Here is a 25,224-nt window from a genome sequence, read left to right as displayed (position 1 = left end):
CCAGTCGCAGGCACAGTAGCTCTGTACGTGCAACGGTGCACGTGACTGTTCAATGGGCCTCTGACAACTAGATGTCTGGTAAACGGATGCGCTGTGAAGGCTCTGTAAATACTGGACTTGCTATACTTTCTCTGATTACCATGAAATGACTAAGCATTGGTGACATTGACCTTCTGTTACTGCGCATTGGGAAATTCTTTTTTATAAATTCTTAAATACTGCCATGTCATTTTTGGGATGTCATGCTAAAATATTTAATGTTTGAATTATAGGCCTATAATTTAAATGTCAAGAAAAATGTCAGTTGGATTCTATTTGTCACTCATGAGACCCCCGATGCTAAGTCCCCTCACATATGTGTCAACAACATTCTACAGCCAGAAATATATGTTGTCTGAGATAAATGGAGCATAGTGAATTTCGCTCTTTGGCTTCAATTGTGGCATGGCTTACTATTCCCTTTCTGGCCCACATGACAGTACATTTATTTGGCACACAGGCTTCGTTTATCAGACATGCAGGACTGACAGACAGGAGTTCACTGTAACACTCACTCAGGCACAGGTCTGAAGAAGCAACACTTTGGTGTCTAATTGAATTAATTTGCTTATCTGACAGTGACACTACTCAGATACTGACACCTGTGATTGAGCATTAAGATGTTTTGAATTACCGTTCTGAGCAAACTTCTCATCTGGAGCAGTTTGTGAGGGCGCAAACATGCTGGGATAGAGATGTCACTGTGCCGCCTACTTATCAACGGCTCTTCTCTAAACCCATAGTCATATCAATCTGAGACAAGTAAGGAAAAGTTCATGTTAAGGAGTCTCTGTTGGACTGGGCCTGGAACAGCACTGCCACATCAATGCACTGTCCCTCCCTAAGAATACCAGGCAGGGCAGCAGGTTGGCTGACCCTCTGAGGAAAACCTAAACAGCGCTCATATTTCCTTGGCTATGAGTGACCCAAGAGCAGCATACTGTACATTGCTAAGAGATCCCACCCAGGGGCTTTGTTTGCAACAGGGGCAGGCAGGGGAGCAAACAAATGTCCTTCCTGAAGTGTGGACTTAACACACTGCTCCTTCCCCAGCCAGTTCTCTGTAGATCAGAAATGCTTAAACTGATATTTTCAATCATTTCTGTTTGTCTATTAAGCCTTTAGCTGTAGTAGTGAAATGGGTTGAGAGAGGAGAAATCTATGCTCAAGTTCCTTCTCCTGGCCCTCTGCACATAGTTTCAAAACAGTGTGTGTCATGTGAGGGATCATCAATCATAATGTCTGCCAGAGTATCACATGTCTGTATTCCCCAGTCATTCACAATCTATAAAAGTAACTGCCAAGTTAGATGTGGGAAAGTTATTGCTTTTTTACTCCCAATGTCCGCCTTCCCCTGTTTTGAGTGATGGTTTGGCTACCTTGTATTAAAAAAAATAATAATAATTATATGAGTTTGGCTAGTGAGTGTGTTGCATCTCAGCAGGCAGGCCAGTGGTCTGTAAGACAGCTTGTCGACATGTTCTTCCTATACCGGCTATTTTAAGTGGCCCGGCGTTCTCAGAACAGCAGTCATGGTAAAGATATCTTTTTTCTCCAGCCCCATCCCTTAATGGAAAACTCCATCCAATGTTTTGGTATTAATTTCATTAGTCCATTGTTGACACAATCCCAAAATGTTTTGCTTGTCAGCAAGTTTCAAGATATGTAACTTTCAAAATACAGAAGTCATCCCGTACTTTGCATTTTGCATAATATGATGCTGCGTTTTGTCATATGATGCAAATTGCATCGTGAGGATTTCTGTATTTTTAAAGTTACATATCATGAAAACTTGATTGCTGACAAGCAAAACATTTTGGGATTGTGTCAACAATGGACTGAACAGACACCCAAAAGTTGTCTGTTCTTTTGACCAATTGTTCAGTCAAAATCTCTCGCTCTCTCTCCCTCGCTCTCGAAATCAACTATATGCATTGAGCTTGTCTGATGCTTTAAGCTTACGGTATGAAATAAGACAAATGCCTCAAGGGGGCGCAAGAGGTCTAGACTAGAGGTCGACCGATTAATCGGAATTGCCGATTTCTTGTTTTCATAACAATCGGTAATCGGCATTTTTGGACACCGATCATGGCCGATTACATTGCACTCCATGAGGAGACTGCGTGGCAGGCTGACTACCTGGTATGTGAGTGCAGTAAGGTGCTAGCTAGCATTAAACGTATCTTTATAAAAAACAATCTTAACATAATCACTAGTTAACTACACATGGTTGATATTACTAGTTTATCTGGCTTGTCCTGCGTTGCATATAATCGATGCGGTGCCTGTTAATTTATCATTGAATCATAGCCTACTTCCCCAAATGGGTGATTTAACAAGCGCATTCGTGAAAAAAGCATTGTCGTTGCACCAATGTGTACCTAACCATAAACATCAACGCCTTTCTTAATAAAATCAATACACAAGTATATTTTTTTTAAACCTGCATATTTAGTTAAAAGAAATCCAGGTTAGCAGGCAATATTAAACTAGGGAAATTGTCACTTCTCTTACATTCATTGCACGCAGAGTCAGGGTACAGTGGGAGGAAAAAGTATTTGATCCCCTGCTAATTTTGTACATTTGCCCACTGATAAAGAAAGGATCAGTCTATCATTTTAATGGTAGGTTTATTTGAACAGTGAGAGACAGAATAACAACAAACATTTCCAGAAAAACACATGTCAGAAATGTTATAAATTGATTTGCATTTTAATGAGGGAAATAAGTATTTGACCCCCTCTCAATCAGAAATATTTCTGGCTCCCAGGTGTCTTTTATACAGGTAACGAGCTGAGATTAGGAGCACACTCTTAAAGGGAGTGCTCCTAACCGCAGCTTGTTACCTGTAAAAAAGACACATGTCAACAGAAGCAATCAATCAATCAGATTCCAAACTCTCCACCATGGCAAAGACCAAAGAGCTCTCCAAGGATGTCAGGGACAAGATTGTAGACCTACACAAGGCTAGAATGGGCTACAAGACCATCGCCAAGCATCTTGGTGAGAAGGTGACAACAGTTGGTGCGATTATTCGCAAATGGAAGAAACACAAAAGAACTGTCAATATCCTTCGGCCTGGGGCTCCATGCAAGATCTCACCTCGTGGAGTTGCAATGATCATGAGAACGGTGAGGAATCAGCCCAGAACTACACGGGAGGATCTTGTCAATGATCTCAAGGCAGCTGGGACCATTGTCACCAAGAAAACAATTGGTAACACACTACGCCGTGAAGGACTGAAATCCTGCAGCGCCCGCAAGGTCCCCCTGCTCAAGAATACATATACATGCCCGTCTGAAGTTTGCCAATGAACATCTGAATGATTCAGAGGACAACTGGGTGAAAGTGTTGCGGTCAGATGAGACCAAAATGGAGCTCTTTGGCATCAACTCGCCGTGTTTGGAGGAGGAGGAATGCTGCCTATGACCCCAAGAACACCATCTCCACCGTCAAACATGGAGGTGGAAACATTATGCTTTCGGGGTGTTTTTCTGCTAAGGGGACAGGACAACTTCACCGCATCATTTGACGGGGCCATGTACTGTCAAATCTTGGGTGAGACCCTCCTTCCCTCAGCCAGGGCATTGAAAATGGGTCGTGGATGGGTATTCCAGCATGACAATGACCCAAAACACACGGCCAAGGCAACAAAGGAGTGGCTCAAGAAGAAGCACATTAAGGTCCTGGAGTGGCCTAGCCAGTCTCCAGACCTTAATCCCATAGAAAATCTGTGGAGGGAGCTGAAGGTTCGAGTTGCCAAACGTCAGCCTCGAAACGTTAATGACTTGGAGAAGATCTGCAAAGAGGAGTGGGACAAAATCCCTCCTGAGATGTGTGCAAACCTGGTGGCCAACTTCAAGAAACGTCTGACCTCTGTGATTGCCAACAAGGGTTTTGCCACCAAGTACTAAGTCATGTTTTGCAGAGGGGTCAAATACTTATTTCCCTCATTAAAATGGAATCAATTGTATAAAATTTTTAACACGTGCTTTTCAGGATTTTTTTGTTGTTATTCTGTCTCTCACTGTTCATATAAACCTACCATTAAAATTATAGACTGATCATTTCTTTGTAAGTGGGCAAACGTACAAAATCAGCAGGGGATCAAATACTTTCCCCCCCCCACTGTATATGCAACAGTTTGGGCTGCCTGGCTCGTTGCAAACTAATTTGCCAGAATTTTACATAATTATGACATAACATTGAAGGTTGTGCAATGTTACAGGAATATTTAGACTTATGGATGCCACCCGTTAGATAAAATACGGAACGGTTCCGTATTTCACTGAAAGAATAAACCTTTTGTTTTCGAAATGATAGTTTTTGGATTTGACCATATCAATGACCTAAGGCTCGTATTTCTGTGTTTATTGTAATTAAGTCTATAATTTGATATTTGATAGAGCAGTCTGACTGAGCAGTGGTAGGCAGCAGCAGGCTCGTAAGCATTCATTCAAACAGCACTCTCGTGCGTTTGCCAGCAGCTCTTCGCTGTGCTTCAAACATTGAGCTGTTTATGACTTCAAGCCTATCAACTCCCGAGATTAGGCTGGTGTAACCGATGTGAAATGGCTAGCTAGTTAGCGTGGTGCGTGCTAATAGCGTTTCAATCAGTGACGTCACTCGCTCTGAGACCTTGAAGTAGTTGTTCCCCTTGCTCTGCAAGGGCTGCAGCTTTTGTGCAGCGATGGATAACGATGCTTCGAGGGTGGCTGTTGTCGATGTGTTCCTGGTTTGAGCCCAGGTAGGAGCGAGGAGAGGGACGGAAGGTATACTGTTACACTGGCAATACTAAAGTGCCTATAAGAACATCCAATAAGGTATATGAAATACAAGTGGTATAGAGAGAAATGGTCCTATAATTCCTATAATAATTACAACCTAAAACTTCTTACATGGGATATTGAAGACTCATGTTAAAAGGAACCACCAGCTTTCATATGTTCTGAGCAAGGAACTTAAACATTAGCTTGTTTACATGGCACATATTACACTTTTACTTTCTTCTCCAACACTTTGTTTTTGCATTGTTTAAACCAAATTGAACAGGTTTCATTATTAATTTGAGGCTAAATTGATTTTATTGATGTATTATATTAAGTTAAAATAAGTGTTCATTCAGTATTGTTGTAATCGTCATTATTACAAATAAATAAATAAAATCCCAAACTCGTCCGATTTATCGGTATCGGCTTTTTTTGGTCCTCCGATTATCGGTATCTGCGTTGAAAAATCATAATCGGTAGACCTAGTCTAGACCCAACTATTCTCCTGCTAACTTTCGCAGATTCTACCATTACTCTCCTGAAGTTGCCAGTAACCTTTCTCATGCGGAATGGCAATTTATCTTATTTCTACCGATCTGCGTTCCACTTATGGTTTTCATATGCACATTTTCGTGAAAGTTGCATTTATAATAATGTTATATCTCAGAATCATTGTCATGTGGTTAATCAAAATTCTATCTAAATGAAAATGATACAAACCTAAAAAAATTACTTCTATTGCCAACTATGTAAAAAATAGCCTACATAAAGCCAACAAATAAAAACATTGCAGCCTGCAGTTAGAAAATATCCTGATTTTTAAAAATAAATATCCTATAAATCACATTGGCTACACATGGCCTGTCTGCAACGAACTTGTAACGTTGTATCAACTATTAACTTGGGTCCAGCCAAAGCTTGTGCTTTGCTAGCAACATTGTATAAAATATTCTGGGCCCACAGTTTCCCGAGCTCAGGACAGACACAGCTGTAGGCTATTTGCGCAAGGGATAAGAAGATGTGCTTGACTTGGGCAGGAGCTCACCGGAGCTGAGTACCGGCACCTCAAATGTTCTACTGCTTGAGCTCCTGTTCCTTTTTAAAGTATATTAGTTCAAAAGTGTTCTGGTGCGCCTGCATCTAAATAGAAACAGTACCAGCACCCAAAATGAGTACCGGAACACATTTCAGTCCAAGTCAAGCACTGATAAGAAGTAATCAGGTCTGCCTATTTTATGTTTCCACTGGATCAGAGCATGACATTTTTCACCTTTCACGCTGAGTGAACCAGTCAAAGGTTTGGACACCTAATCATTCCAGGGTTTTTCTTTATTTTTACTATTTTCTACATTGTAGAGGAATAGTGAAGACATCAAAACTATGAAATAACACATATGTAGTAACCAAAAAAGTGTTAAACAAATCAAAATGTATTTTATATTTGAGATTCTTCAAATAGCCACCCTTTGCCTTGATGACAGCTTTGCACACTCTTGGCATTTGCTCAACCAGCTTCACGAGGTAGTCACCTGGAATGCATTTCAATTAACAGGTGTGCCTTGTTAAGAGTTAATTTGTGGAATTTCTTTTTTTTGAGCCAATCAGTTATGTTGGTGGTATACAGAAGATGGCCCTATTTGTTAAAAGACCAAGTCCATATTATGTCAAGAAAAGCTGAAATAAGCAAAGAGAAATGACAGTCCATCATTACTTTAAGACATGAAGGTCAGTCAATATGGAAAGTTTCTTCAAGTGCAGTCGCAAAAACCATCAAGCGCTATGATGGAACTGGCTCTTGTGAGGACCGCAACAGGAAAGGAAGACCCAGAGTTACCTCTGCTGCAGAGGATAAGTTCATTAGAGTTAACTGTACCTCAGATTGCAGCCCAAATAAATACAAACATCAACTGTTCAGAGACTGTGTGAATCAGGCCTTCATGGTCAAATTGCTGCAAAGAAACCACTACTAAAGGACACCAATAAGAAACAAAAGCAATGGACATTAGACCTGTGGAAATCTTTCCTTTGGTCTGATGAGACCAAATTAGCGATTTTTGGTTTAACCGCCGTGTCTTTGTGAGATGCAGAGTAGGTAAATGGATGATCTCTGCATGTGTGGTTCCCACCATGAAGCATGGAGGAGGAAGTGTGATGGTGCTTTGCTGGTGACCCTGTTGGTGATTATTTAGAAGTCAAGGGCACACTTATACAGCATGGCTACCACAGCATTCTGCAGCGATACGCCGTCCCATCAGGTTTGCGTTTAGTGGGACTATCATTTGGTTTTCAACAGGACAATGACCCAGCACACCTCCAGGCTGTGTAAGAGCTATTTGACCAAGAAGGAGAGTGATGGAGTGCTGCATCAGATGACCTGGCCTCCACAATCACCCCACCTCAACCCAATTGAGATGGTTTGGGATGAGTTGGAACGCAGAGTGAAGGAAAAGCAGCCAGCAAGTGCTCAGCAAATGTGGGAACTCCTTCAAGGCTGTTGTAAAAGCATTCCAGGTGAAGCTGGTTGACAGAGTTCCAAGAGTGTGCAAAGCTGTCATCAAGGCAAAGGGTGGCTACTTTGAAGAATCTAAAATATGTTGATTTGTTTCTTTTTTAGTTACTGCATGATTCCATATGTTATTTCATAGTTTTGATGTCTTCACTATTATTCTACAAATATAATAGTCAAATTAAAGAAAAACCCTTAAGTAGGTGTTCTAAAACTTTTGAGTGGTACTGTGTGTGTGTGTGTGTGTGTGTATGTGTGTATGTGTGTGTGTGTGTGTTTTAGTTGACCAGTAACACAAAATAAATAAATCTTGGTCGACCAAAAGCATAACGACCAAACAATTGACCAGTCGACTAATTGGGGTCAGCCTTACTAACTTTACTAAAACAGGAGGGGAGACACTTTGTTTCAACTGCATACTGCCCCTTTAATTAAAAGACTAGCCTATTAACCTCTCTCGGGTATGTGGGACGAAATCGTCCCACCTAGTCAACAGCCAGTGGAATCGAGTGGCGCGATATTCAAAAACCTTAAAAATGCTATATCTTCAATTTCTCAAACATACGACTATTTTACACCATTCTAAAGACAAGACTCTCGTTAATCTAACCACACTGTCCGATTTCAAAAAGGCTTTACAACGAAAGCAAAACATTAGATTATGTCAGCAGAGTACCCAGCCAGAAATAATCAGAGACCCATTTTTCAAGTTAGCATATAATGTCACAAAAACCAAAACCACAGCTAAATGCAGCACTAACCTTTGATCTTCATCAGATGACACTCCTAGGACATTATGTTATACAATACATGCATGTTTTGTTCAATCAAGTTCATATTTATATCAAAAACCAGCTTTTTACATTAGAATGTGACGTTCAGAACTAGCAAACATACCAAAAACTTCCGGTGAATTTACTAAATTACTCACGATAAACGTTCACAAAAAACATAATTATTTTAAGAATTATAGATGCAGAACTCCTTTATGCAATCGCGGTGTCAGATTTTAAAATAGATTTTCGGCAAAAGCACATTTTGCAATATTCTTTGTAGATAGCTCGCCATTACGGGCTAGCTAATTTGACACCCACCAAGTTTGGCGTTCACTAAACTCAGAATTACTATAAGAAAAATTGTATTACCTTTGCTGTTCTTTGTCAGAATGCACTCCCAGGACTTCTACTTCAACCACAAATGTTGTTTTGGTTCAAAATAATCCATAGTTATGTTCAAATATCCTCTGTTTTGTTCGTGCGTTCAGGTCCCTATCCGAACGGTGATGCGCCGCGTCGTGACAAAAAATGTCTAAATATTCCATTACCGTACTTCGAAGCATGTCAAACGCTGTTTAAAATCAATTTTTAATGCGATTTTTCTCGTAAAATAGCGATAATATTCCGCCCGGGAGACGTTGTTTTCGTTCAAACACTGAAAATGTACAATGGACTCTTCACGTGCACACGCGCCCGTTTCATTGTTCTCAGATCGACCACTATCCAAATGCGCTACTGTTTTTCAGCCAGGGACTGCAGAGTCATCATTCCCCGTTCTGGCGCCTTCTGAGAGCCTATGGGAGTCTTAGAAAATTTCACGTTACAGCAGAGATCCTCTATTTTCCATGAAGAGGCTATAGAAGGCCAAGAAATGGTCAGAGAGGGCACTTCCTGTATAGAATCTTCTCAGGTTTTGGCCTGCCATATGAGTTCTGTTATACTCACAGACACCATTCAAACAGTTTTAGAAACGTTAGGGTGTTTTCTATCCTAATCAATTATATGCATATTCTAGTTTCTGGGCAGGAGTGATAACCAGATTTAAATCGAGTACGTTTTTTATCCGGACGTGAAAATACTGCCCCCTACCCAAGAGAGGTTAATCAGCCTATTTGTGTGAGATTTAGGCTATCAAATGTACAGTTGTTTAGCCTATTAGGCCTATTTCTGGAACTCTTCCGTGCTATGTTAGTTAGCAATACAATCAGGGTTTCTTCACAAACCACATCCAAAGCCTTTGAAAACCTGTTTTTAAGTGTACCTGCATTTTGTTTTCTTGATTTTAATCTAACTCTCTAAATTCCAACTTTGGTTTTAATACTAACTTTGCCAGAAACCCTGTTCGCTGTGTCACAGAATTGTCAATCAGAGGTTGTGTCCCAAAGGGCACCATATTCCCTATATAGGCTTGTGCAATACTTTTGACTAGAGTCCTATTGGCCCTTGCTTTGACTGGTCTCTAAATGGATCTAAGCTAGTATGCTCGAAAAGCTTTCTGATTTTGCACGTACTGTCTGTTACTTTGCCAATTATCAATTATTATGTTACTTTTATCACAGCTAATACAGTTTTTGCATAATAGGGCCATGGTACTGGCAGTGTCCTTTTGGTGTAGTGTTGCAGGGTGTGGACCATTACAGCATGAATCAGATTATGAATCATGTTTGATGTTACACTCCATAGACTGATATGAAAATTGAAAGGCCTCTCAGAATGTAATATAGCCCTACCCTACTTAGGAGAGAGTCCCATATCATAGACGGTGTGAGGTGTTATCTTTAGACATCAGCACACTGACACAGTGCTGAGTTTATGGGATTATCAAATCTAACCAGAAAGTGTGCTATTACACTGGATCCATCCCAAATGGCACCCTATTCCCTTTATAGTGCACTACTTTTGACCAGGGCCTATAGAGCCCTGGTCAGAAATAGGGCACTATAAAGGAGCTTTTATGCAGCATTTCCAATGAGGATTTACACCAGTGTTTTACCCAAAAGAGTGACTTTTCCATCTACGCAGGCCGGCACCCGTGTCTCAATGGGCAATGGCTCCAGCGGACCTGCTCTAACTTAGCGCCAAGGCATGGCCACTGGTACCTTTTCAGCTGTCATTTACATAACAATGGATAACTGTGAACTTTAACACCTTCCCACAAAGCAACAGTCCTGAATGATGCAGATGTTGTTGATCTGCTCGCCACAAGTCTTTAGTGTCTTGAAAATAACTAGAGCTGCGAAGATAAACCGAAAATGACCTACAACGACATTGCCCTTTTCTTACTGAACTGTTTTGCTTAGGTCTTGACTTTTGCAGATAAAACTTTTTTTTTTATGCAATTGCGGGACAAAGACGGTTTTAGTTACTGGGTAAAACGGAAAACCAGCAGGCTCCTTCAGCCCTTGTAGGGCAGGGGTTTCAAACTCATTCCATGGAAGGCCTAGTGTCTGCTGGTTTTTGTTTTTTCCTTTCAATTCAGACCTAGACAACTAGGTGAGGGGAGTTCCTTACTAATCAGTGACCTTAATTCATCAATCAAGTTCAAAGGAGGAGTGAAAACCTGCAGACACTCATGGAATGAGTTTGACAGAAGTTAAATGCCTAGGCCAATAGGCCTATGCACAAAGATGTCGGCAAATTCATCTCTGGAGAGTCAGAAATAAATCTGATCATTCTGGATCCTATTTTGACAGGTTGCACATCAAAATATACTGCTCAAAAAAATAAAGGGTACACTTAAACAACACAATGTAACTCCAAGTCAATCACACTTCTGTGAAATCAAACTGTCCACTTAGGAAGCAACACTGATTGACAATACATTTCACATGCTGTTGTTCAAATGGAATAGACAACAGGTGGAAATTATAGGCAATAAGCAAGACACCCCCAATAAAGGAGTGGTTCTGCAGGTGGAGACCACAGGCCACTTCTCAGTTCCTATGCTTCCTGGCTGATGTTTTGGTCACTTTTGAATGCTGGCGGTGCTTTCACTCTAGTGGTAGCATGAGACGGAGTCTACAACCCACACAAGTGGCTCAGATAGTGCAGCTCATCCAGGATGGCACATCAATGCGAGCTGTGGCAAGAAGGTTTGCTGTGTCTGTCAGCGTAGTGTCCAGAGCATGGAGGCGCTACCAGGAGACAGGCCAGTACATCAGGAGACGTGGAGGAGGCCGTAGGAGGGCAACAACCCAGCAGCAGGACCGCTACCTCCGCCTTTGTGCAAGGAGGAGCAGGAGGAGCACTGCCAGAGCCCTGCAAAATGACCTCCAGCAGGCCACAAATGTGCATGTGTCTGCTCAAACGGTCAGAAACAGACTCCATGAGGGTGGTATGAGTGCCCGACGTCCACAGGTGGGGGTTGTGCTTACAGCCCAACACCGTGCAGGATGTTTGGCATTTGCCAGTGAAAACCAAGATTGGTAAATTCGCCACTGGCGCCCTGTGCTCTTCACAGATGAAAGCAGGTTCACACTGAACACGTGACAGACGTGACAGAGTCTGGAGACGCCGTGGAGAACGTTCTGCTGCCTGCAACATCCTCCAGCATGACCGGTTTGGCGGTGGGTCAGTCATGGTGTGGGGTGGCATTTCTTTGGGGGGCCGCACAGCCCTCCATGTGCTCGCCAGAGGTAGCCTGACTGCCATTAGGTACCGAGATGAGATCCTCAGACCCCTTCTGAGACCATATGCTGGTGCGGTTGGCCCTGGGTTCCTCCTAATGCAAGACAATGCTAGACCTCATGTGGCTGGAGTGTGTCAGCAGTTCCTGCAAGAGGAAGGCATTGATGCTATGGACTGGCCCGCCCGTTCCCCAGACCTGAATCCAATTGAGCACTTTTGGGACATCATGTCTCGCTCCATCCACCAACGCCACGTTGCACCACAGACTGTCCAGGAGTTGGCGGATGCTTTAGTCCAGGTCAGGGAGGAGATCCCTCAGGAGACCATCCGCCACCTCATCAGGAGCATGCCCAGGCGTTGTAGGGAGGTCATACAGGCACGTGGAGGCCACACACACTACTGAGCCTCATTTTGACTTGTTTTAAGGACATTACATCAAAGTTGGATCAGCCTGTAGTGTGGTTTTCCACTTTAATTTTGAGTGTGACTCCAAATCCAGACCTCCATGGGTTGATAAATTGGATTTCCATTGATTATTTTTGTGTGATTTTGTTGCCGGCACATTCAACTATGTAAAGAAAAAAGTATTTAATAAGATTATTTCTTTCATTCAGATCTAGGATGTGTTGTTTAAGTGTTCCCTTTATTTTTTTGAGCAGTGTATAAATCATGCATTCCCTGGATATGTTAGCTTACTTGTTTATTCATAGGCTGTACCATCTGTTGTCTGCCTTGGCACAAAGACACTAACTGTCCCTTTACAATAAATGTCCTTAAAAAATGGTTTATCCTTAATGAGCAAAATAGTTCATCATCATTTATTCATATTACTTTAATAAAATATTTCAGTTGTGTATATTACATTGGTTTTATTTGATGACTATTTAATTTCAAGGCATCTCATCATAGAGCTGCTGTCTGACAAAATCACTATTTTAGTAGTTCTTCAAAGTAAATAAGGCATACTTTTATGATCGCTGAGTGCCTACTATCAATCACTTAGATCATTTATTTTCAGTTAGAGATACCTCTTGGTCATGCATTCTTCTGTCTCTCTCCGTGTCTGCCCCACACTAACATAACATAGCAGGCGTTAAAGAAACGCACAAACCGGACAAGTAGGTGCGCAATGGATTATGTTCATTGTAGTTAATGACCATGTTTTCTGCACTAAACTATGTAGAATATTGGCCTGTTGGAAACTACAACTCCTAACTACATCGCACAGTTCGGGCTTGATCTGATTTATCTCTAGAAAAAATGGCACAATGTGCGCATTGAGCTCAGAGAAAAAAACTGAACGAAATGGAATTCAAATAATTGATCCGACATGGGTCAGTTAGTTGTAAAAAAAGAGAAACTCAATAACAATTTTCAGTTCTCGCTCAGCACTATAACATAGAATAACTTTATTTTCCCCAGAGAGAATGTTAGTTTGGCAAGTCTGATAAGATTCAAAAAGCACTGGAGGTTGGTGGCACCTTAATTGGGGAGGATGGGATCATGGTGATGGCTGGAGCGGAATAAGTGGAATGGTATCAACTACATCAAACACATGGCTTCCATGTTTTTGGTCCCATTTGCTCCGTTCCATCCATTATTATGAGCCGTCCTCTCCTCTGCAGCCTCCACTGGTGTAAAGTAAACACATTACACAACATTCTTACACACACTCACGATGGAGCATGATCCACTCAGTCATAGACACACAGACCTTGGGTTTAGGATTTCCTCTGGATTCCTATCCGTTGAACAATCAGTGGTTGAACATGGTTGGCCTGGAGAAGTGGATGTGATGTCATCCACACACACTCATGGATCATGTGACTCATTAGATCATGTGAGTGTGGAATGCAGAAGTGAGTGCTCACCTGGCTGAAACCAAGGAAACACAACAGGTTGTCAGTCAGGTGTCTGTGAGCCAGCTAAGGTAGGGCTGTTGAAAGAAACGGTTTAGTAGTATCCAGTCATTCCTGTTGTCAAAGAAAGTAAACAGACGTTGATTTGAACATTTGAAGCCCGTGTGTGTGTTTAGCATCTTCTGGCTTCTCTGGGGTTGTGAGAGAATGGAGAGAGGATTCCCACTTCTTCCAGTGCCCTCTGACCCCTGCCCCAGAGAGAGGGGTTTCACATCTTGACACTCAAGGGGTCACACAGACACACACACTCGGAATGGGGTGAGTGAGGTGAAAGGCTCTTTTCCCTGACTTTTTAATTTGTAGTAGGGGTCAGTGTTGTTAATGTACCACAATACTCTACCAACGAGACCAAAACAGTACCACAACAAAGAAACAGGTGTATTTGTTGCCATAGTCACAGAATGGTACTTGAACTCAGCTACTGCTCTGTTCAATCTTTTTGATTTCAATATCGTGACATTTGATTTTTTTAAGACAACCATGTATTAATGAATCAATTATACAATCGTACAATCAATGTGACTTTTACCAATCTAACTACAAAACAACAATGCTAGTGGTTTATTTGAATGGAAAATCTCTTGATAAACTGGGTAAGTCAATACAGGTGGATGCATATTATTCGTTTGGAGTGTGGTGCATGCATTGAGTTATTGAGCTTGTTTCGGCTAATTTTATGGGGCAACAGATTACAAACAATCCCTTCCATTTAGGATTTATTTTATTGGCAACAGTTAGGAGGATATATAATTTTATTGTACTGATCAACATTTGCATAGAAGCAGTCTCTTCAAACTTTATCCTCTGAATCACGTGAGACATAATTGACAGAAGTACTGAACGTAACAAATTCTAGTACCGAACAGTTGTATTCATTTTTTTATAACGAAAAAGTACCAACGTTTCGGTGTACCGTGCAAAACTAGTAGACTGTGTGTTGCCCACAGATCCAGTTACTGTGTTGGAGTGGACAATGACGAGGGGTAAGCAGGTGTACTCTTTCACCCACAAGAAAGCATGATAAGGCTATTCTAGCCAACTGTGTCCTAAAGCAGGGTTTAATTTTCATCCCAGAGTGTTATAATATAGCCTAGCTGGCTCGGTTCACCAGAATACTGCACTGGAAAAGTACCCACTGTGGATTCAAAAACGACCCCCACCTCAGACATAGAAAAAGTGTCACGGGCTTAGTTTTTGTCTTGAAAGCACCTTTATGTTACATAGATAATCAACCTATGTCAAATCATAACGTCAATGATCTTCAGGTCGGAAAGTCAGAGCTCCAGAAAGATGCCTGAGTTTCCCACTTGGAATTCCGAGGTGGATGACCGTTCAAAATGTTTTTTTCCCAATCGGAGCTTGTTTTTTTCCCCCAAGTTCCCAGTTGTCTTGAACGCTCGGAAGTCTGATATTTCCAAGTTCCCAGTTTTGAACGACATAAGTACACATTCACACAGTGTGTGCCAATGGCCTGAGTAGCTTGTGCCAGTCCGGTGGGAGGGAGGGCTGTTTGAGGTCACAGTGAGGAGGACAGATTATTCCCTGTGAAGTCCTCCAGTGGATGGCTCTGCCGGTTTCTTTCTTCAGCTTCAGAGGGGGACAAGACGCCCGACCAGTGGGCTGTGCCTGGATGCCTTTGTCCAGCACAGTGCAAAGATCACCTGACTGTCTCATGTTGTGTGCATTTAGTTAGGTGCTATTCTTAGCCACGCTCTGGGGGAGTGTAGGGGAAAGACTGGCAGACGCACAATGATGCCCAGGTACCCAGTAATATTTACCCAGCTTGATGCTTTTTGTGTGCATAATTGTTGTTGGGTTTTTGTGATACTGTTTTAGGCTTTGACTGTGTTGGATTTGAATGTGGTTAGAATTCCTAACTGGATTGTATTTTCAGCTTCACAGAGCGCTGCAGAGTGTGTGTTGTGCTTTGATCTACTAGTTGTTCAGCTGCGTTGCTATAGATTTACACAATTGAAGGGGGGGACATTACTACTAGAGGAGGCCAACGGCTTGCTATAATTGAGCCAATGACTATCCATTTAAAACCACGTCTTGGAAGAAGTGTGTGTGTGTATATATATTATTTATTTTTCCCAGCGGTCACTGCTGCTAAATTAATATAAGGGAAACACTGGTGTAAATCTGCTGCTGTGTTATGCAATTTAATGTGGTGGAGATTTGGTTCTCTGACGGCTTAGAGTTGCTTCTCTATTTGTAACCAGTGTTTACCGCCTTTTAGTCAAAGGCTGTCTGTCTTCTGTCATTTTTAGGGAGTTTACTTTGGCACTGCAAGGCCCCGGCACCTCACACATTGCTTATTTGTAGCTCTGATTGATAGACTTGGTCTATAAGGAATTTGTTGTTGTTATTACAAAGGCTAAATAGTAGTACATTTCAAACAATCACAAACTAGGGAGAGATAGAGAAACACTTGTATGCTTTGAGAGATGGCTACTACAAGGAAATGAATATGTTGTTTATACAGTAGGCCTTCTGTGTAGGCTCTTTTTATAGGCTCAGTCCTAATTGAGGTCAGTGCTGCTGTATGTAACAGTCTTGTAGTCATGTGCTGATGGTTTTATGAATGGCTCTGCTGATGTCTGACTGTCACAGGGTCTGTTTCCTTGTTTCTCTCTCTCTCTGTCTTTCTGTCCCTGGTTAAATGATACAAAGTTCATCAACTGCTCCACTTTCTTGTCTGCTGACTACGGTTCTGATAAGATAGAGGGCTGATTTGACTCAATTGAGTATCCTAGCTGCAGAAATGATTTGCAAAGCTCATTTTGAATGTTTTGTTTTTGTGGTGTGTACTGTTTAAGCTGAATCGTATTACTCCCTAGGTTATATGAGAAGATGGTTATCATAGCAGCATGCTGAGCAGTAATAATGTGGTCTGGAAACATTGACAGGGGCTCTAGGCTGGTGGGACTATGATTGGATCTCATAATGTAGGCTGTACAGTATTTACGTCACACTGCCTAAAACTGTAGGCCATAGTGAGACTAGTTGAATATGAATAGCCTAATGTGTGTTGGTGACAAATCTGTTCTTCATCCGTCAGTGAATACCTCATGCATGCTTCAGAGCGGACATCATTGATGACTTAGTTGTCTGGGGGGGGATAGGTTTCTGAACAGATGGAGCTATGGAAAACCTGGGCTGTCTCAGGGTGCGTCCCAAATCGGACCCCCCCAGAGCAGAGCAGAGGTCAAAAGTAGTGCACTATAAAGGGAATAGCGTGCCATTTGGGACGAAGGCAGAGTGTTTGACAAGGTATTCTGCTATGCTCTCTACAATTGGGATGGGAGTATTCTTGGCCTGCCTTAAAATGCTGATTCACCCCAGGGTAGGCCTCATGGACAAGGCTGGAACTCTGACGTACTTTACTGAGTCCAAGGATGATGACTATGATGTACCATCTGCTTTCTAGCCTTCATTTCTTGAATCTTGTTTTTCGTTTACATCCTCGATCAGTGCTGTCATTGAGTGAAGGTTTGATGATGGGCACATAGAGTGGACATTGAACCCAGATAATTGTGAGGACCCTGACACTGAATCAATTTTGAATAATATACAGCCATTATGTGTTAGGCTAATGTGATACCAATTATCAAACAATTTTGAAATTAGCATTCAGCAATGGAGAATTTGATTAAAAGTTCCTTAAATGTATTTAGAAAAAAACTTTTTACATCAGCAGATGTCACAAAGTGCTTATACAAAAACCAAGCCTAAAACCCCAGAGAGCAAGCGATGTAGGTGCGTGGTGGCTAGGAAAAACTCCCTAGAAAGGCAGGAACCTAGGAAGAAACCTAGAGTGGAACCAGGCTCTGAGGGGTGGCCAGTCCCCTTCTGGCTGTGCCTGGTGGAGATTATAACAGTACATGACCATTTAAGGCTAGATCATTCTTCAAGATGTTCAAACGCTCATAAATGACCAGCAGTGTCAAATAATAGTCACAGTGGTTATGAAGGGTGCAACAGGTCAGCACCTCAGGAGTAAATGTCAGTTGGCTTTTCATAGCCGAGCATTCAGAGGTCGAGACAGCAGGTGCGGTAGAGCGAGAGAGAGGGTCGAAACAGCAGGTCCGGGATAAGGTAGCAGGTCCGGTGAACAGAAACTTTATCAGCAGTAGGAGCAGGTGGACTGAGGACTGGGACAGCCAGGAGTTGTCAGGCCAGGTAGTCCTGAGGCAGGGTCTTAGGGCTCAGGTCCTCCGGGAGGGGAGAGAGATGGGAGAATTAGAGGGAGCATACTTAAGATCCCACAGGACACCGGATAAGACAGGAGAACAACACCAGTTAGGACAGACAGACCCAAGCCCCCCGGCACATAAACTGTTGCAGCATAGATTCTGGGGACTGAGATGGGGGCGTTAGACTCGGGGCTTGAGAAGAACTAATTCCCTCCCAAAGTGAATGGCTAACCCTTTAGGAATATTGGTAATACTCTACTGTCACCAGTGTTTGGTAAACAGCAGGTCACACAACACACACTGGTAGCCCTGACCAGTACACATCCCTGGCCCTGACAGACCACAGTGACATAGAGAACAACAAATACCCGTAGGCTGTGACTGAGCTGTTCTCACTCCCTCTCAATAGCCTACCCTTCACCCCGTCATCCCCCCACAAATTTGAACAGTAGCCTTTAACCTCTCTAGGGTCGGCGGGACGAAATCATCCCACCTACGTAACAGCCAGTGGAATCCCGTGGCGCGATATTCAAATACCTTAGTAATGCTATTACTTCAATTTCTCAAACATATGACTATTTTACACCATTTTAAAGACTCTCGTTAATCTAACCACACTGTCCGATTTCAAAAAGGCTTTACAACGAAAGCAAAACATTAGATTATGTCAGCAGAGTACCCAGCCAGAAATAATCAGACACCCATTTTTCAAGCTAGCATATAATGTCACATAAACCCAAACCACAGCTAAATGCAGCACTAACCTTTGATGATCTTCATCAGATGACACTCCTAGGACATTATGTTATACAATACATGCATGTTTTGTTCAATCAAGTTCATATTTATATCAAAAACCAGCTTTTTACATTAGCATGTGACGTTCAGAACTAGCATACCCACCGCAAACTTCCGGTGAATTTACTAAATTACTCACGATAAACGTTCACAAAAAACATAACAATTATTTTAAGAATTATAGATACAGAACTCCTTTATGCAATCGCTATGTCCGATTTTTAAAATAGCTTTTCGGCAAAAGCACATTTTGCAATATTCTGAGTAGATAGCTCGCCATCACGGGCTAGCTATTTTGACACCCACCAAGTTTGGCACTCACCAAACTCAGATTTACTATAAGAAAAATTGGATTACCTTTGCTGTTCTTCGTCAGAATGCACTCCCAGGACTTCTACTTCAATAACAAATGTTGTTTTGGTTCAAAATAATCCATAGTTATGTTCATAAATCCTCTGTTTTGTTCGTGCGTTCAAGACACTATCCGAAGGGTAACGAAGGGTGACGCGCCCGGCGCGTATCGTGACAAAAAATTTCTAAATATTCCATTATCGTACTTCGAAGCATGTCAACCGCTGTTTAAAATGAATTTTTATGCGATTTTTCTCGTAAAAAAAAATATAATATTCCGACCGGGAAACCCTGTTTTCGTTCAAAGACTGAAAATCTAAAATGGACTCTTCACGTGCACGCCGTCTCATTGTTCTCAGATCAACCACTTACCAAATGCGCTACTGTTTTTCAGCCATGGCCTGCAAAGTCATCATTCAACGTTTTGCCGCCTTCTGAGAGCCTATGGGAGCCGTAGGAAGTGTCACTTTACAGCAGAGATCCTCAGTTTTCAATAAAGAGAGTGTAGAAGGCCAAGAAATGGTCAGATAGTGCACTTCCTGTACAGAATCTTCTCAGGTTTTTGCCTGCCATATGAGTTATGTTATACTCACAGACACCATTCAAACAGTTTTAGAAACTTTAGGGTGTTTTCTATCCAAATCAAACAATTATATGCATATTCTAGTTTCTGGGCAGTAGTAATAACCAGATTAAATCGGGTACGTGTTTTTTATCCGGCCGTGCAAATACTGCCCCCTACCCTAGAGAGGTTAAGAGGACCCCTTCTCACATCCCTCCAATAAACAGCTAGAAATAGACATATACACGCTGCTTCCCATCCCTCAGAATGTAGAGAAATGTTCCTCTGTCTCGTCCGTCTTTTATGGCCTTCCAAGCCAAACAGGAGGCTGGTGACGTGGTGGAGGCTGGTGGGTGGCCATAGCTGTCTCTGTTCCCCCTGTGGTGGAGGCTGGTGGGTGGCCATAGCTGTCTCTGTTCCCCCTGTGGTGGAGGCTGGTGGGTGGCCATAGCTGTCTCTGTTCCCCCTGTGGTGGAGGCTGGTGGGTGGCCATAGCTGTCTCTGTTCCCCCCTGTGGTGGAGGCTGGTCGGTGGCCATAGCTGTCTCTGTTCCCCCCTGTGGTGGAGGCTGGTGGGTGGCCATAGCTGTCTCTGTTCAACACCTGTGGTGGAGGCTGGTGGGTGGCCATAGCTGTCTCTGTTCAACACCTGTGGTGGAGGCTGGTGGGTGGCCATAGCTGTCTCTGTTCAACACCTGTGGTGGAGGCTGGTGGGTGGCCATAGCGGCCTCTGTTCCCCCCTGTGGTGGAGGCTGGTGGGTGGCCATAGCTGTTTCTGTACCCCCCTGTGGTGGAGGCTGGTGGGTGGCCATAGCTGTCTCTGTACCCCCCTGTGGTGGAGGCTGGTGGGTGGCCATAGCTGTCTCTGCTCCCCATCAGGCAGGCGATGGTATGAGGGACGGAATGGCAGCAATGGTACGACTGTTGGCCTGGCCAGGCCCACCGACCCAAAGGGCTGACGGATTAAGAGAGCTTTTTAACCAACTGTCAGTCCATCACTGTCACCTCTCTTTACTTTTTATGATTATTCATACTTTATGTAATCAGACACCAGTTTAGTTTGATGGCTTTTGCTACTCTGACTGTGAGGACAGGTCTGACTCGAATGTCTGTCTGTACATGCTGCTGATGTTTTCAGAGTCCGTTTGATAGTTTTAGTAGAAGGTCTACATTCATTGTAAGTAGTGCCAGCGTGGTCATATGCTTCATGCTTGTGTCCTCTCTCCTCCCTCACTTTCTCTCTCCAGCTGGTCATCCCCACAGCTGGACCCTAGCCAGATCAGATTGATACTGTACCAAGACTGTGAGCGACGGGGGAGAAATGTCCTCTTCGACTCCAGTTCCAAAAAGAGGAGCGCAGAGGAAGCCCCTGCCTCGGTGAGTGACGTGTGGGTGTGTATCTGACTGACTGACGAGGGGTGTTTAATGGGGCAGTACACCACAATGTGGGCTCCTCCTGTGGCTATATTAAAGAGGGCTTGACCGGTTTGAGCTGGAGCTCTGATCTCCAATACTAGTAGCCTCATCTGAGACCTGCCACTGACGTGTAAAGCATTCTCACATGACCGCAGTCTCTGTGACTGACTGCTGATTGACTCCTCTCTCTCTCTCTCTCTCTCTCTCTCTCTCTCTCTCTCTCTCTCTCTCTCTCTCTCACTTCGGCCTTTTTGTCATTGTGCTGTCACGGGTTACTTGCTGCAATCTGCTGTGATGTTGACAACGCCCTTCCGCTTGACCTGTATCACCCATATGTGTCCAAATAGAATGTGTATATTTACTTTGCCCTGTTCTAAATCCTTGTTGTACATGTTTTTATTGTTGTACATGCAATTTGTTTATTGGATAAGGGCCAAAATGAGCCAAGCCTGTCTATTCAACAAGTGTGTACTATGTTTGTCATTGCCAACCAATGCATTCTGCTGCATGGTTAAAGGTGAAGTCTGATCCCTAGCACATTATACTTTATTGCCTGATGATATTGTTTCTCCATAGAGAGAGGGAGGGAGCTAGAGAGGGGAGAGCAAGCCTAGAGAGAGAGGGAGGGAGCTAGAGAGGGGAGAGCAAGCCTAGAGAGAGAGAGCTAGAGAGGGGAGAGCAAGCCTAGAGAGGGGAGAGCAAGCCTAGAGAGGGGAGAGCAAGCCTAGAGAGGGAGGGAGCTAGAGAGGGGAGAGCAAGCCTAGAGAGCGAGGGAGGGAGCTAGAGAGGGGAGATCAAGCCTAGAGAGAGAGGGAGGGAGCTAGAGAGGGGAGAGCAAGCCTAGAGAGAGAGAGGGAGTGAGCTAGAGAAGGGAGAGCAAGCCTAGAGAGAGAGGGAGTGTGCTAGAGAGGGGAGAGCAAGCCTAGAGAGAGAGGGAGTGAGCTAGAGAGGGGAGAGCAAGCCTAGAGAGAGAGGGAGTGAGCTAGAGGGGGGAGAGCAAGCCTAGAGAGAGAGGGAGTGAGCTAGAGAGGGGAGAGCAAGCCTAGAGAGAGAGGGAGTGTGCTAGAGAGGGGAGAGAGAGAGGTAGGGAGAGCGGGGTAGAGGGAGGTAGGGAGAGCGGGGTAGAGGAGGTAGGGAGAGCGGGGTAGAGGGAGGTAGGGTAGGCGGGGTAGAGGGAGGTAGGGTGAGCGGGGTAGGGGAGGTAGGGGTGAGCGGGGTAGAGGGAGGTAGGGTGAGCGGGGTAGGGGGAGGTAGGGTGAGCGGGGTAGAGGGAGGTAGGGTGAGCGGGGTAGAGGGAGGTAGGGGGAGCGGGGTAGAGGGAGGTAGGGAGAGCTGGGTAGAGGGGGGTAGGTAGAGCGGGGTAGAGGGAGGTCGGTAGAGGGAGGTATGGAGAGCGGGGTAGAGGGGGGTAGGGTGAGGGGTAGATCTAGAGGGAGAGCGGGGTAGGGGAAGGTAGGGGGAGCGGGGTAGAGGGAGGTAGGGAGAGTGGGGTAGAGAGAGGTAGGGAGAGCGGGGTAGTGGGAGGTAGGGAGAGCGGGGTAGAGGTAGGTAGGGAGAGTGGGGTAGAGAGAGGTAGGGAGAGCGGGGTAGTGGGAGGTAGGGAGAGCGGGGTAGAGGGAGGTAGGTAGAGGAAGGTAGGGAGAGTGGGGTAGAGGAGGGTAGGGTAGTGGGGTAGAGGGAGGTAGGGAGAGTGGGGTAGAGGGAGGTAGGTAGGGAGAGTGGGGTAGAGGAGGGTAGGGTAGTGGGGTAGAGGGAGGTAGGGAGAGTGGGGTAGAGGGAGGTAGGGGGAGCGGGGGTAGAGGGAGGTAGGTAGAGGAAGGTAGGGAGAGTGGGGTAGAGGAGGGTAGGGTAGTGGGGTAGAGGGAGGTAGGGAGAGTGGGGTAGAGGGAGGTAGGGTGAGTGGGGTAGAGGGAGGTAGGGTGAGGGCGGTAGGGGTGGCGGGGTAGAGGGAGGTAGGGGTGGCGGGGTAGAGGGAGGTAGGGAGAGCGGGGTAGAGGGAGGTAGGGAGAGGGAGGTAGGGAGAGGGAGGTAGGGAGAGGGAGGTAGGGAGAGGGAGGTAGGGAGAGCGGGGTAGAGGGAGGTAGGGAGAGGAAGGTAGGGAGAGTGGGGTAGAGGAGGGTAGGGAGAGTGGGGTAGAGGGAGGTAGGGAGAGTGGGGTAGAGGGAGGGAGGGAGGGTGAGTGGGGTAGAGGGAGGTAGGGGAGAGTGGGGTAGGGGAGGCGGGGTAGAGGGGAGGTAGGTAGAGGGAGGTAGGGAGAGTGGGGTAGAGGAAGGTAGGGAGAGTGGGGTAGAGGGAGGTAGGGAGAGTGGGGTAGAGGGAGGTAGGGAGAGTGGGGTAGAGGGAGGGAGGGTGAGTGGGGTAGAGGGAGGTAGGGAGAGTGGGGTAGGGGGCGGGGGAGAGGGAGGTAGGGAGAGCGGGGTAGAGGGAGGTAGAGGGAGGTAGGGAGAGCGGGGTAGAGGGGGTAGGGAGAGCGGGGTAGAGGGAGGTAGGGAGAGCGGGGTAGAGGGAGGTAGGGAGAGCGGGGTAGAGGGAGGTAGGGAGAGCGGGGGTAGAGGGAGGTAGAGGGAGGTAGGGAGAGCGGGGTAGAGGGAGGTAGAGGGAGGTAGGGAGAGCGGGGTAGAGGGAGGTAGAGGGAGGTAGGGAAAGCGGGGTAGAGGGAGGTAGGAGGAGCGGGGTAGAGGGAGGTAGGGGGGAGCGGGGTAGAGGGAGGTAGAGGGGAGGTAGGGAAAGCGGGGTAGAGGGAGGTAGGGGGGAGCGGGGTAGAGGGAGGTAGGGGGGAGCGGGTTAGAGGGAGGTAGGGGGAGCGGGTAGAGATAGGTAGGGAGAGCGGGGTAGAGGGAGGTAGGGAGAGTGGGGTAGAGGGAGGGAGGGTGAGTGGGGTAGAGGGAGGTAGGGAGAGTGGGGTAGGGGAGGCGGGGTAGAGGGAGGTAGGTAGAGGGAGGTAGGGAGAGTGGGGTAGAGGAAGGTAGGGAGAGTGGGGTAGAGGGAGGTAGGGAGAGTGGGGTAGAGGGAGGGAGGGTGAGTGGGTAGAGGGAGGTAGGGAGAGTGGGGTAGGGGGGGCGGGGGAGAGGGAGGTAGGGAGAGCGGGGTAGAGGGAGGTAGGTAGAGGAAGGTAGGGAGAGTGGGGTAGAGGAAGGTAGGGAGAGTGGGGTAGAGGGAGGTAGGGAGAGTGGGGTAGAGGGAGGGAGGGTGAGTGGGGTAGAGGGAGGTAGGGAGAGTGGGGTAGGGGAGGCGGGGTAGAGGGAGGTAGGTAGAGGGAGGTAGGGAGAGTGGGGTAGAGGGAGGTAGGGAGAGTGGGGTAGAGGGAGGTAGGGAGAGGGAGGTAGGGAGAGCGGGGTAGGGGGGCGGGGTAGAGGGAGGTAGGGAGAGCGGGGTAGAGGGAGGTAGGGAGAGGCAGGTAGGGGGGGCGGGGGAGAGGGAGGTAGGGGCAGCGGGGTAGATGGAGGTAGGGGGAGCGGGTAGAGGGAGGTAGGGAAAGGGAGGTAGGGGGGAGGGAGGTAGGGAAATTGAGGTAGGGGAGTAGAGGGAGGTAGGGAGAGGGAGGTAGGGGGAGGTAGGGAGAGCGGGGTAGAGAGAGGTAGGGAGAGGGAGGTAGGGGAAGCGGGGTAGGGGGAGCGGGGTAGGGAGAGGGAGGTGGGGAGAGCGGGGTAGAGATAGGTAGGGATAGCGGGGTAGAGATAGGTAGGGAGAGTGGGGTAGAGGGAGGTAGGGAGAGCGGGGTAGAGGGAGGTAGGGAGAGGGAGGTAGGGGGGAGCGGGGTAGGGTGAGGGAGGTAGGGGGGAGCGGGGTAGGGAGAGGGAGGTGGGGAGAGCGGGGTAGAGATAGGTAGGGAGAGCGGGGTAGAGGGAGGTAGGGAGAGCGGGGTAGAGGGAGGTAGGGAGAGCGGGGTAGAGGGAGGTAGGGAGAGCGGGGTAGAGGGAGGTAGAGGGAGGTAGGGAGAGCGGGGTAGAGGGAGGTAGAGGGAGGTAGGGAAAGCGAGGTAGAGGGAGGTAGGAGGAGCGGGGTAGAGGGAGGTAGGGGGGAGCGGGGTAGAGGGAGGTAGGGGGGAGCGGGTTAGAGGGAGGTAGGGGGAGCGGGGTAGAGATAGGTAGGGAGAGCGGGGTAGAGGGAGGTAGGGAGAGGGGGTAGAGGGAGGTAGGGAGAGCGGGGTAGAGGGAGGTAGGGAGAGCGGGGTAGAGGGAGGTAGAGGGAGGTAGGGAGAGCGGGGGAGAGGGAGGTAGAGGGAGGTAGGGAAAGCGGGGAGAGGGAGGTAGGAGGAGCGGGGTA

At 45.9% G+C, this 25,224-nt stretch overlaps 1 protein-coding gene across 1 annotated transcript in view; it reads left to right on the top strand.

The window, feature by feature from the left end:
• The window catches only part of LOC106603820 (folliculin-interacting protein 1), a 66,595-nt gene that overhangs the window by 857 nt on the left and 40,514 nt on the right, over positions 1-25,224 (top strand). Inside the window, exon 2 of the mRNA XM_045716265.1 lies at positions 20,790-20,919. Within this exon, the coding sequence (XP_045572221.1) occupies positions 20,790-20,919 (130 nt within the window). The remainder of the gene's footprint in view (positions 1-20,789; positions 20,920-25,224) is intronic.

This window comes from Salmo salar, chromosome ssa04, assembly GCF_905237065.1.
Source record: "Salmo salar chromosome ssa04, Ssal_v3.1, whole genome shotgun sequence".
Taxonomy (NCBI): domain Eukaryota; kingdom Metazoa; phylum Chordata; class Actinopteri; order Salmoniformes; family Salmonidae; genus Salmo; species Salmo salar.
Note: the sequence above shows the minus strand (reverse complement) of the source record. Positions and strands in the feature narration are given on the sequence as shown.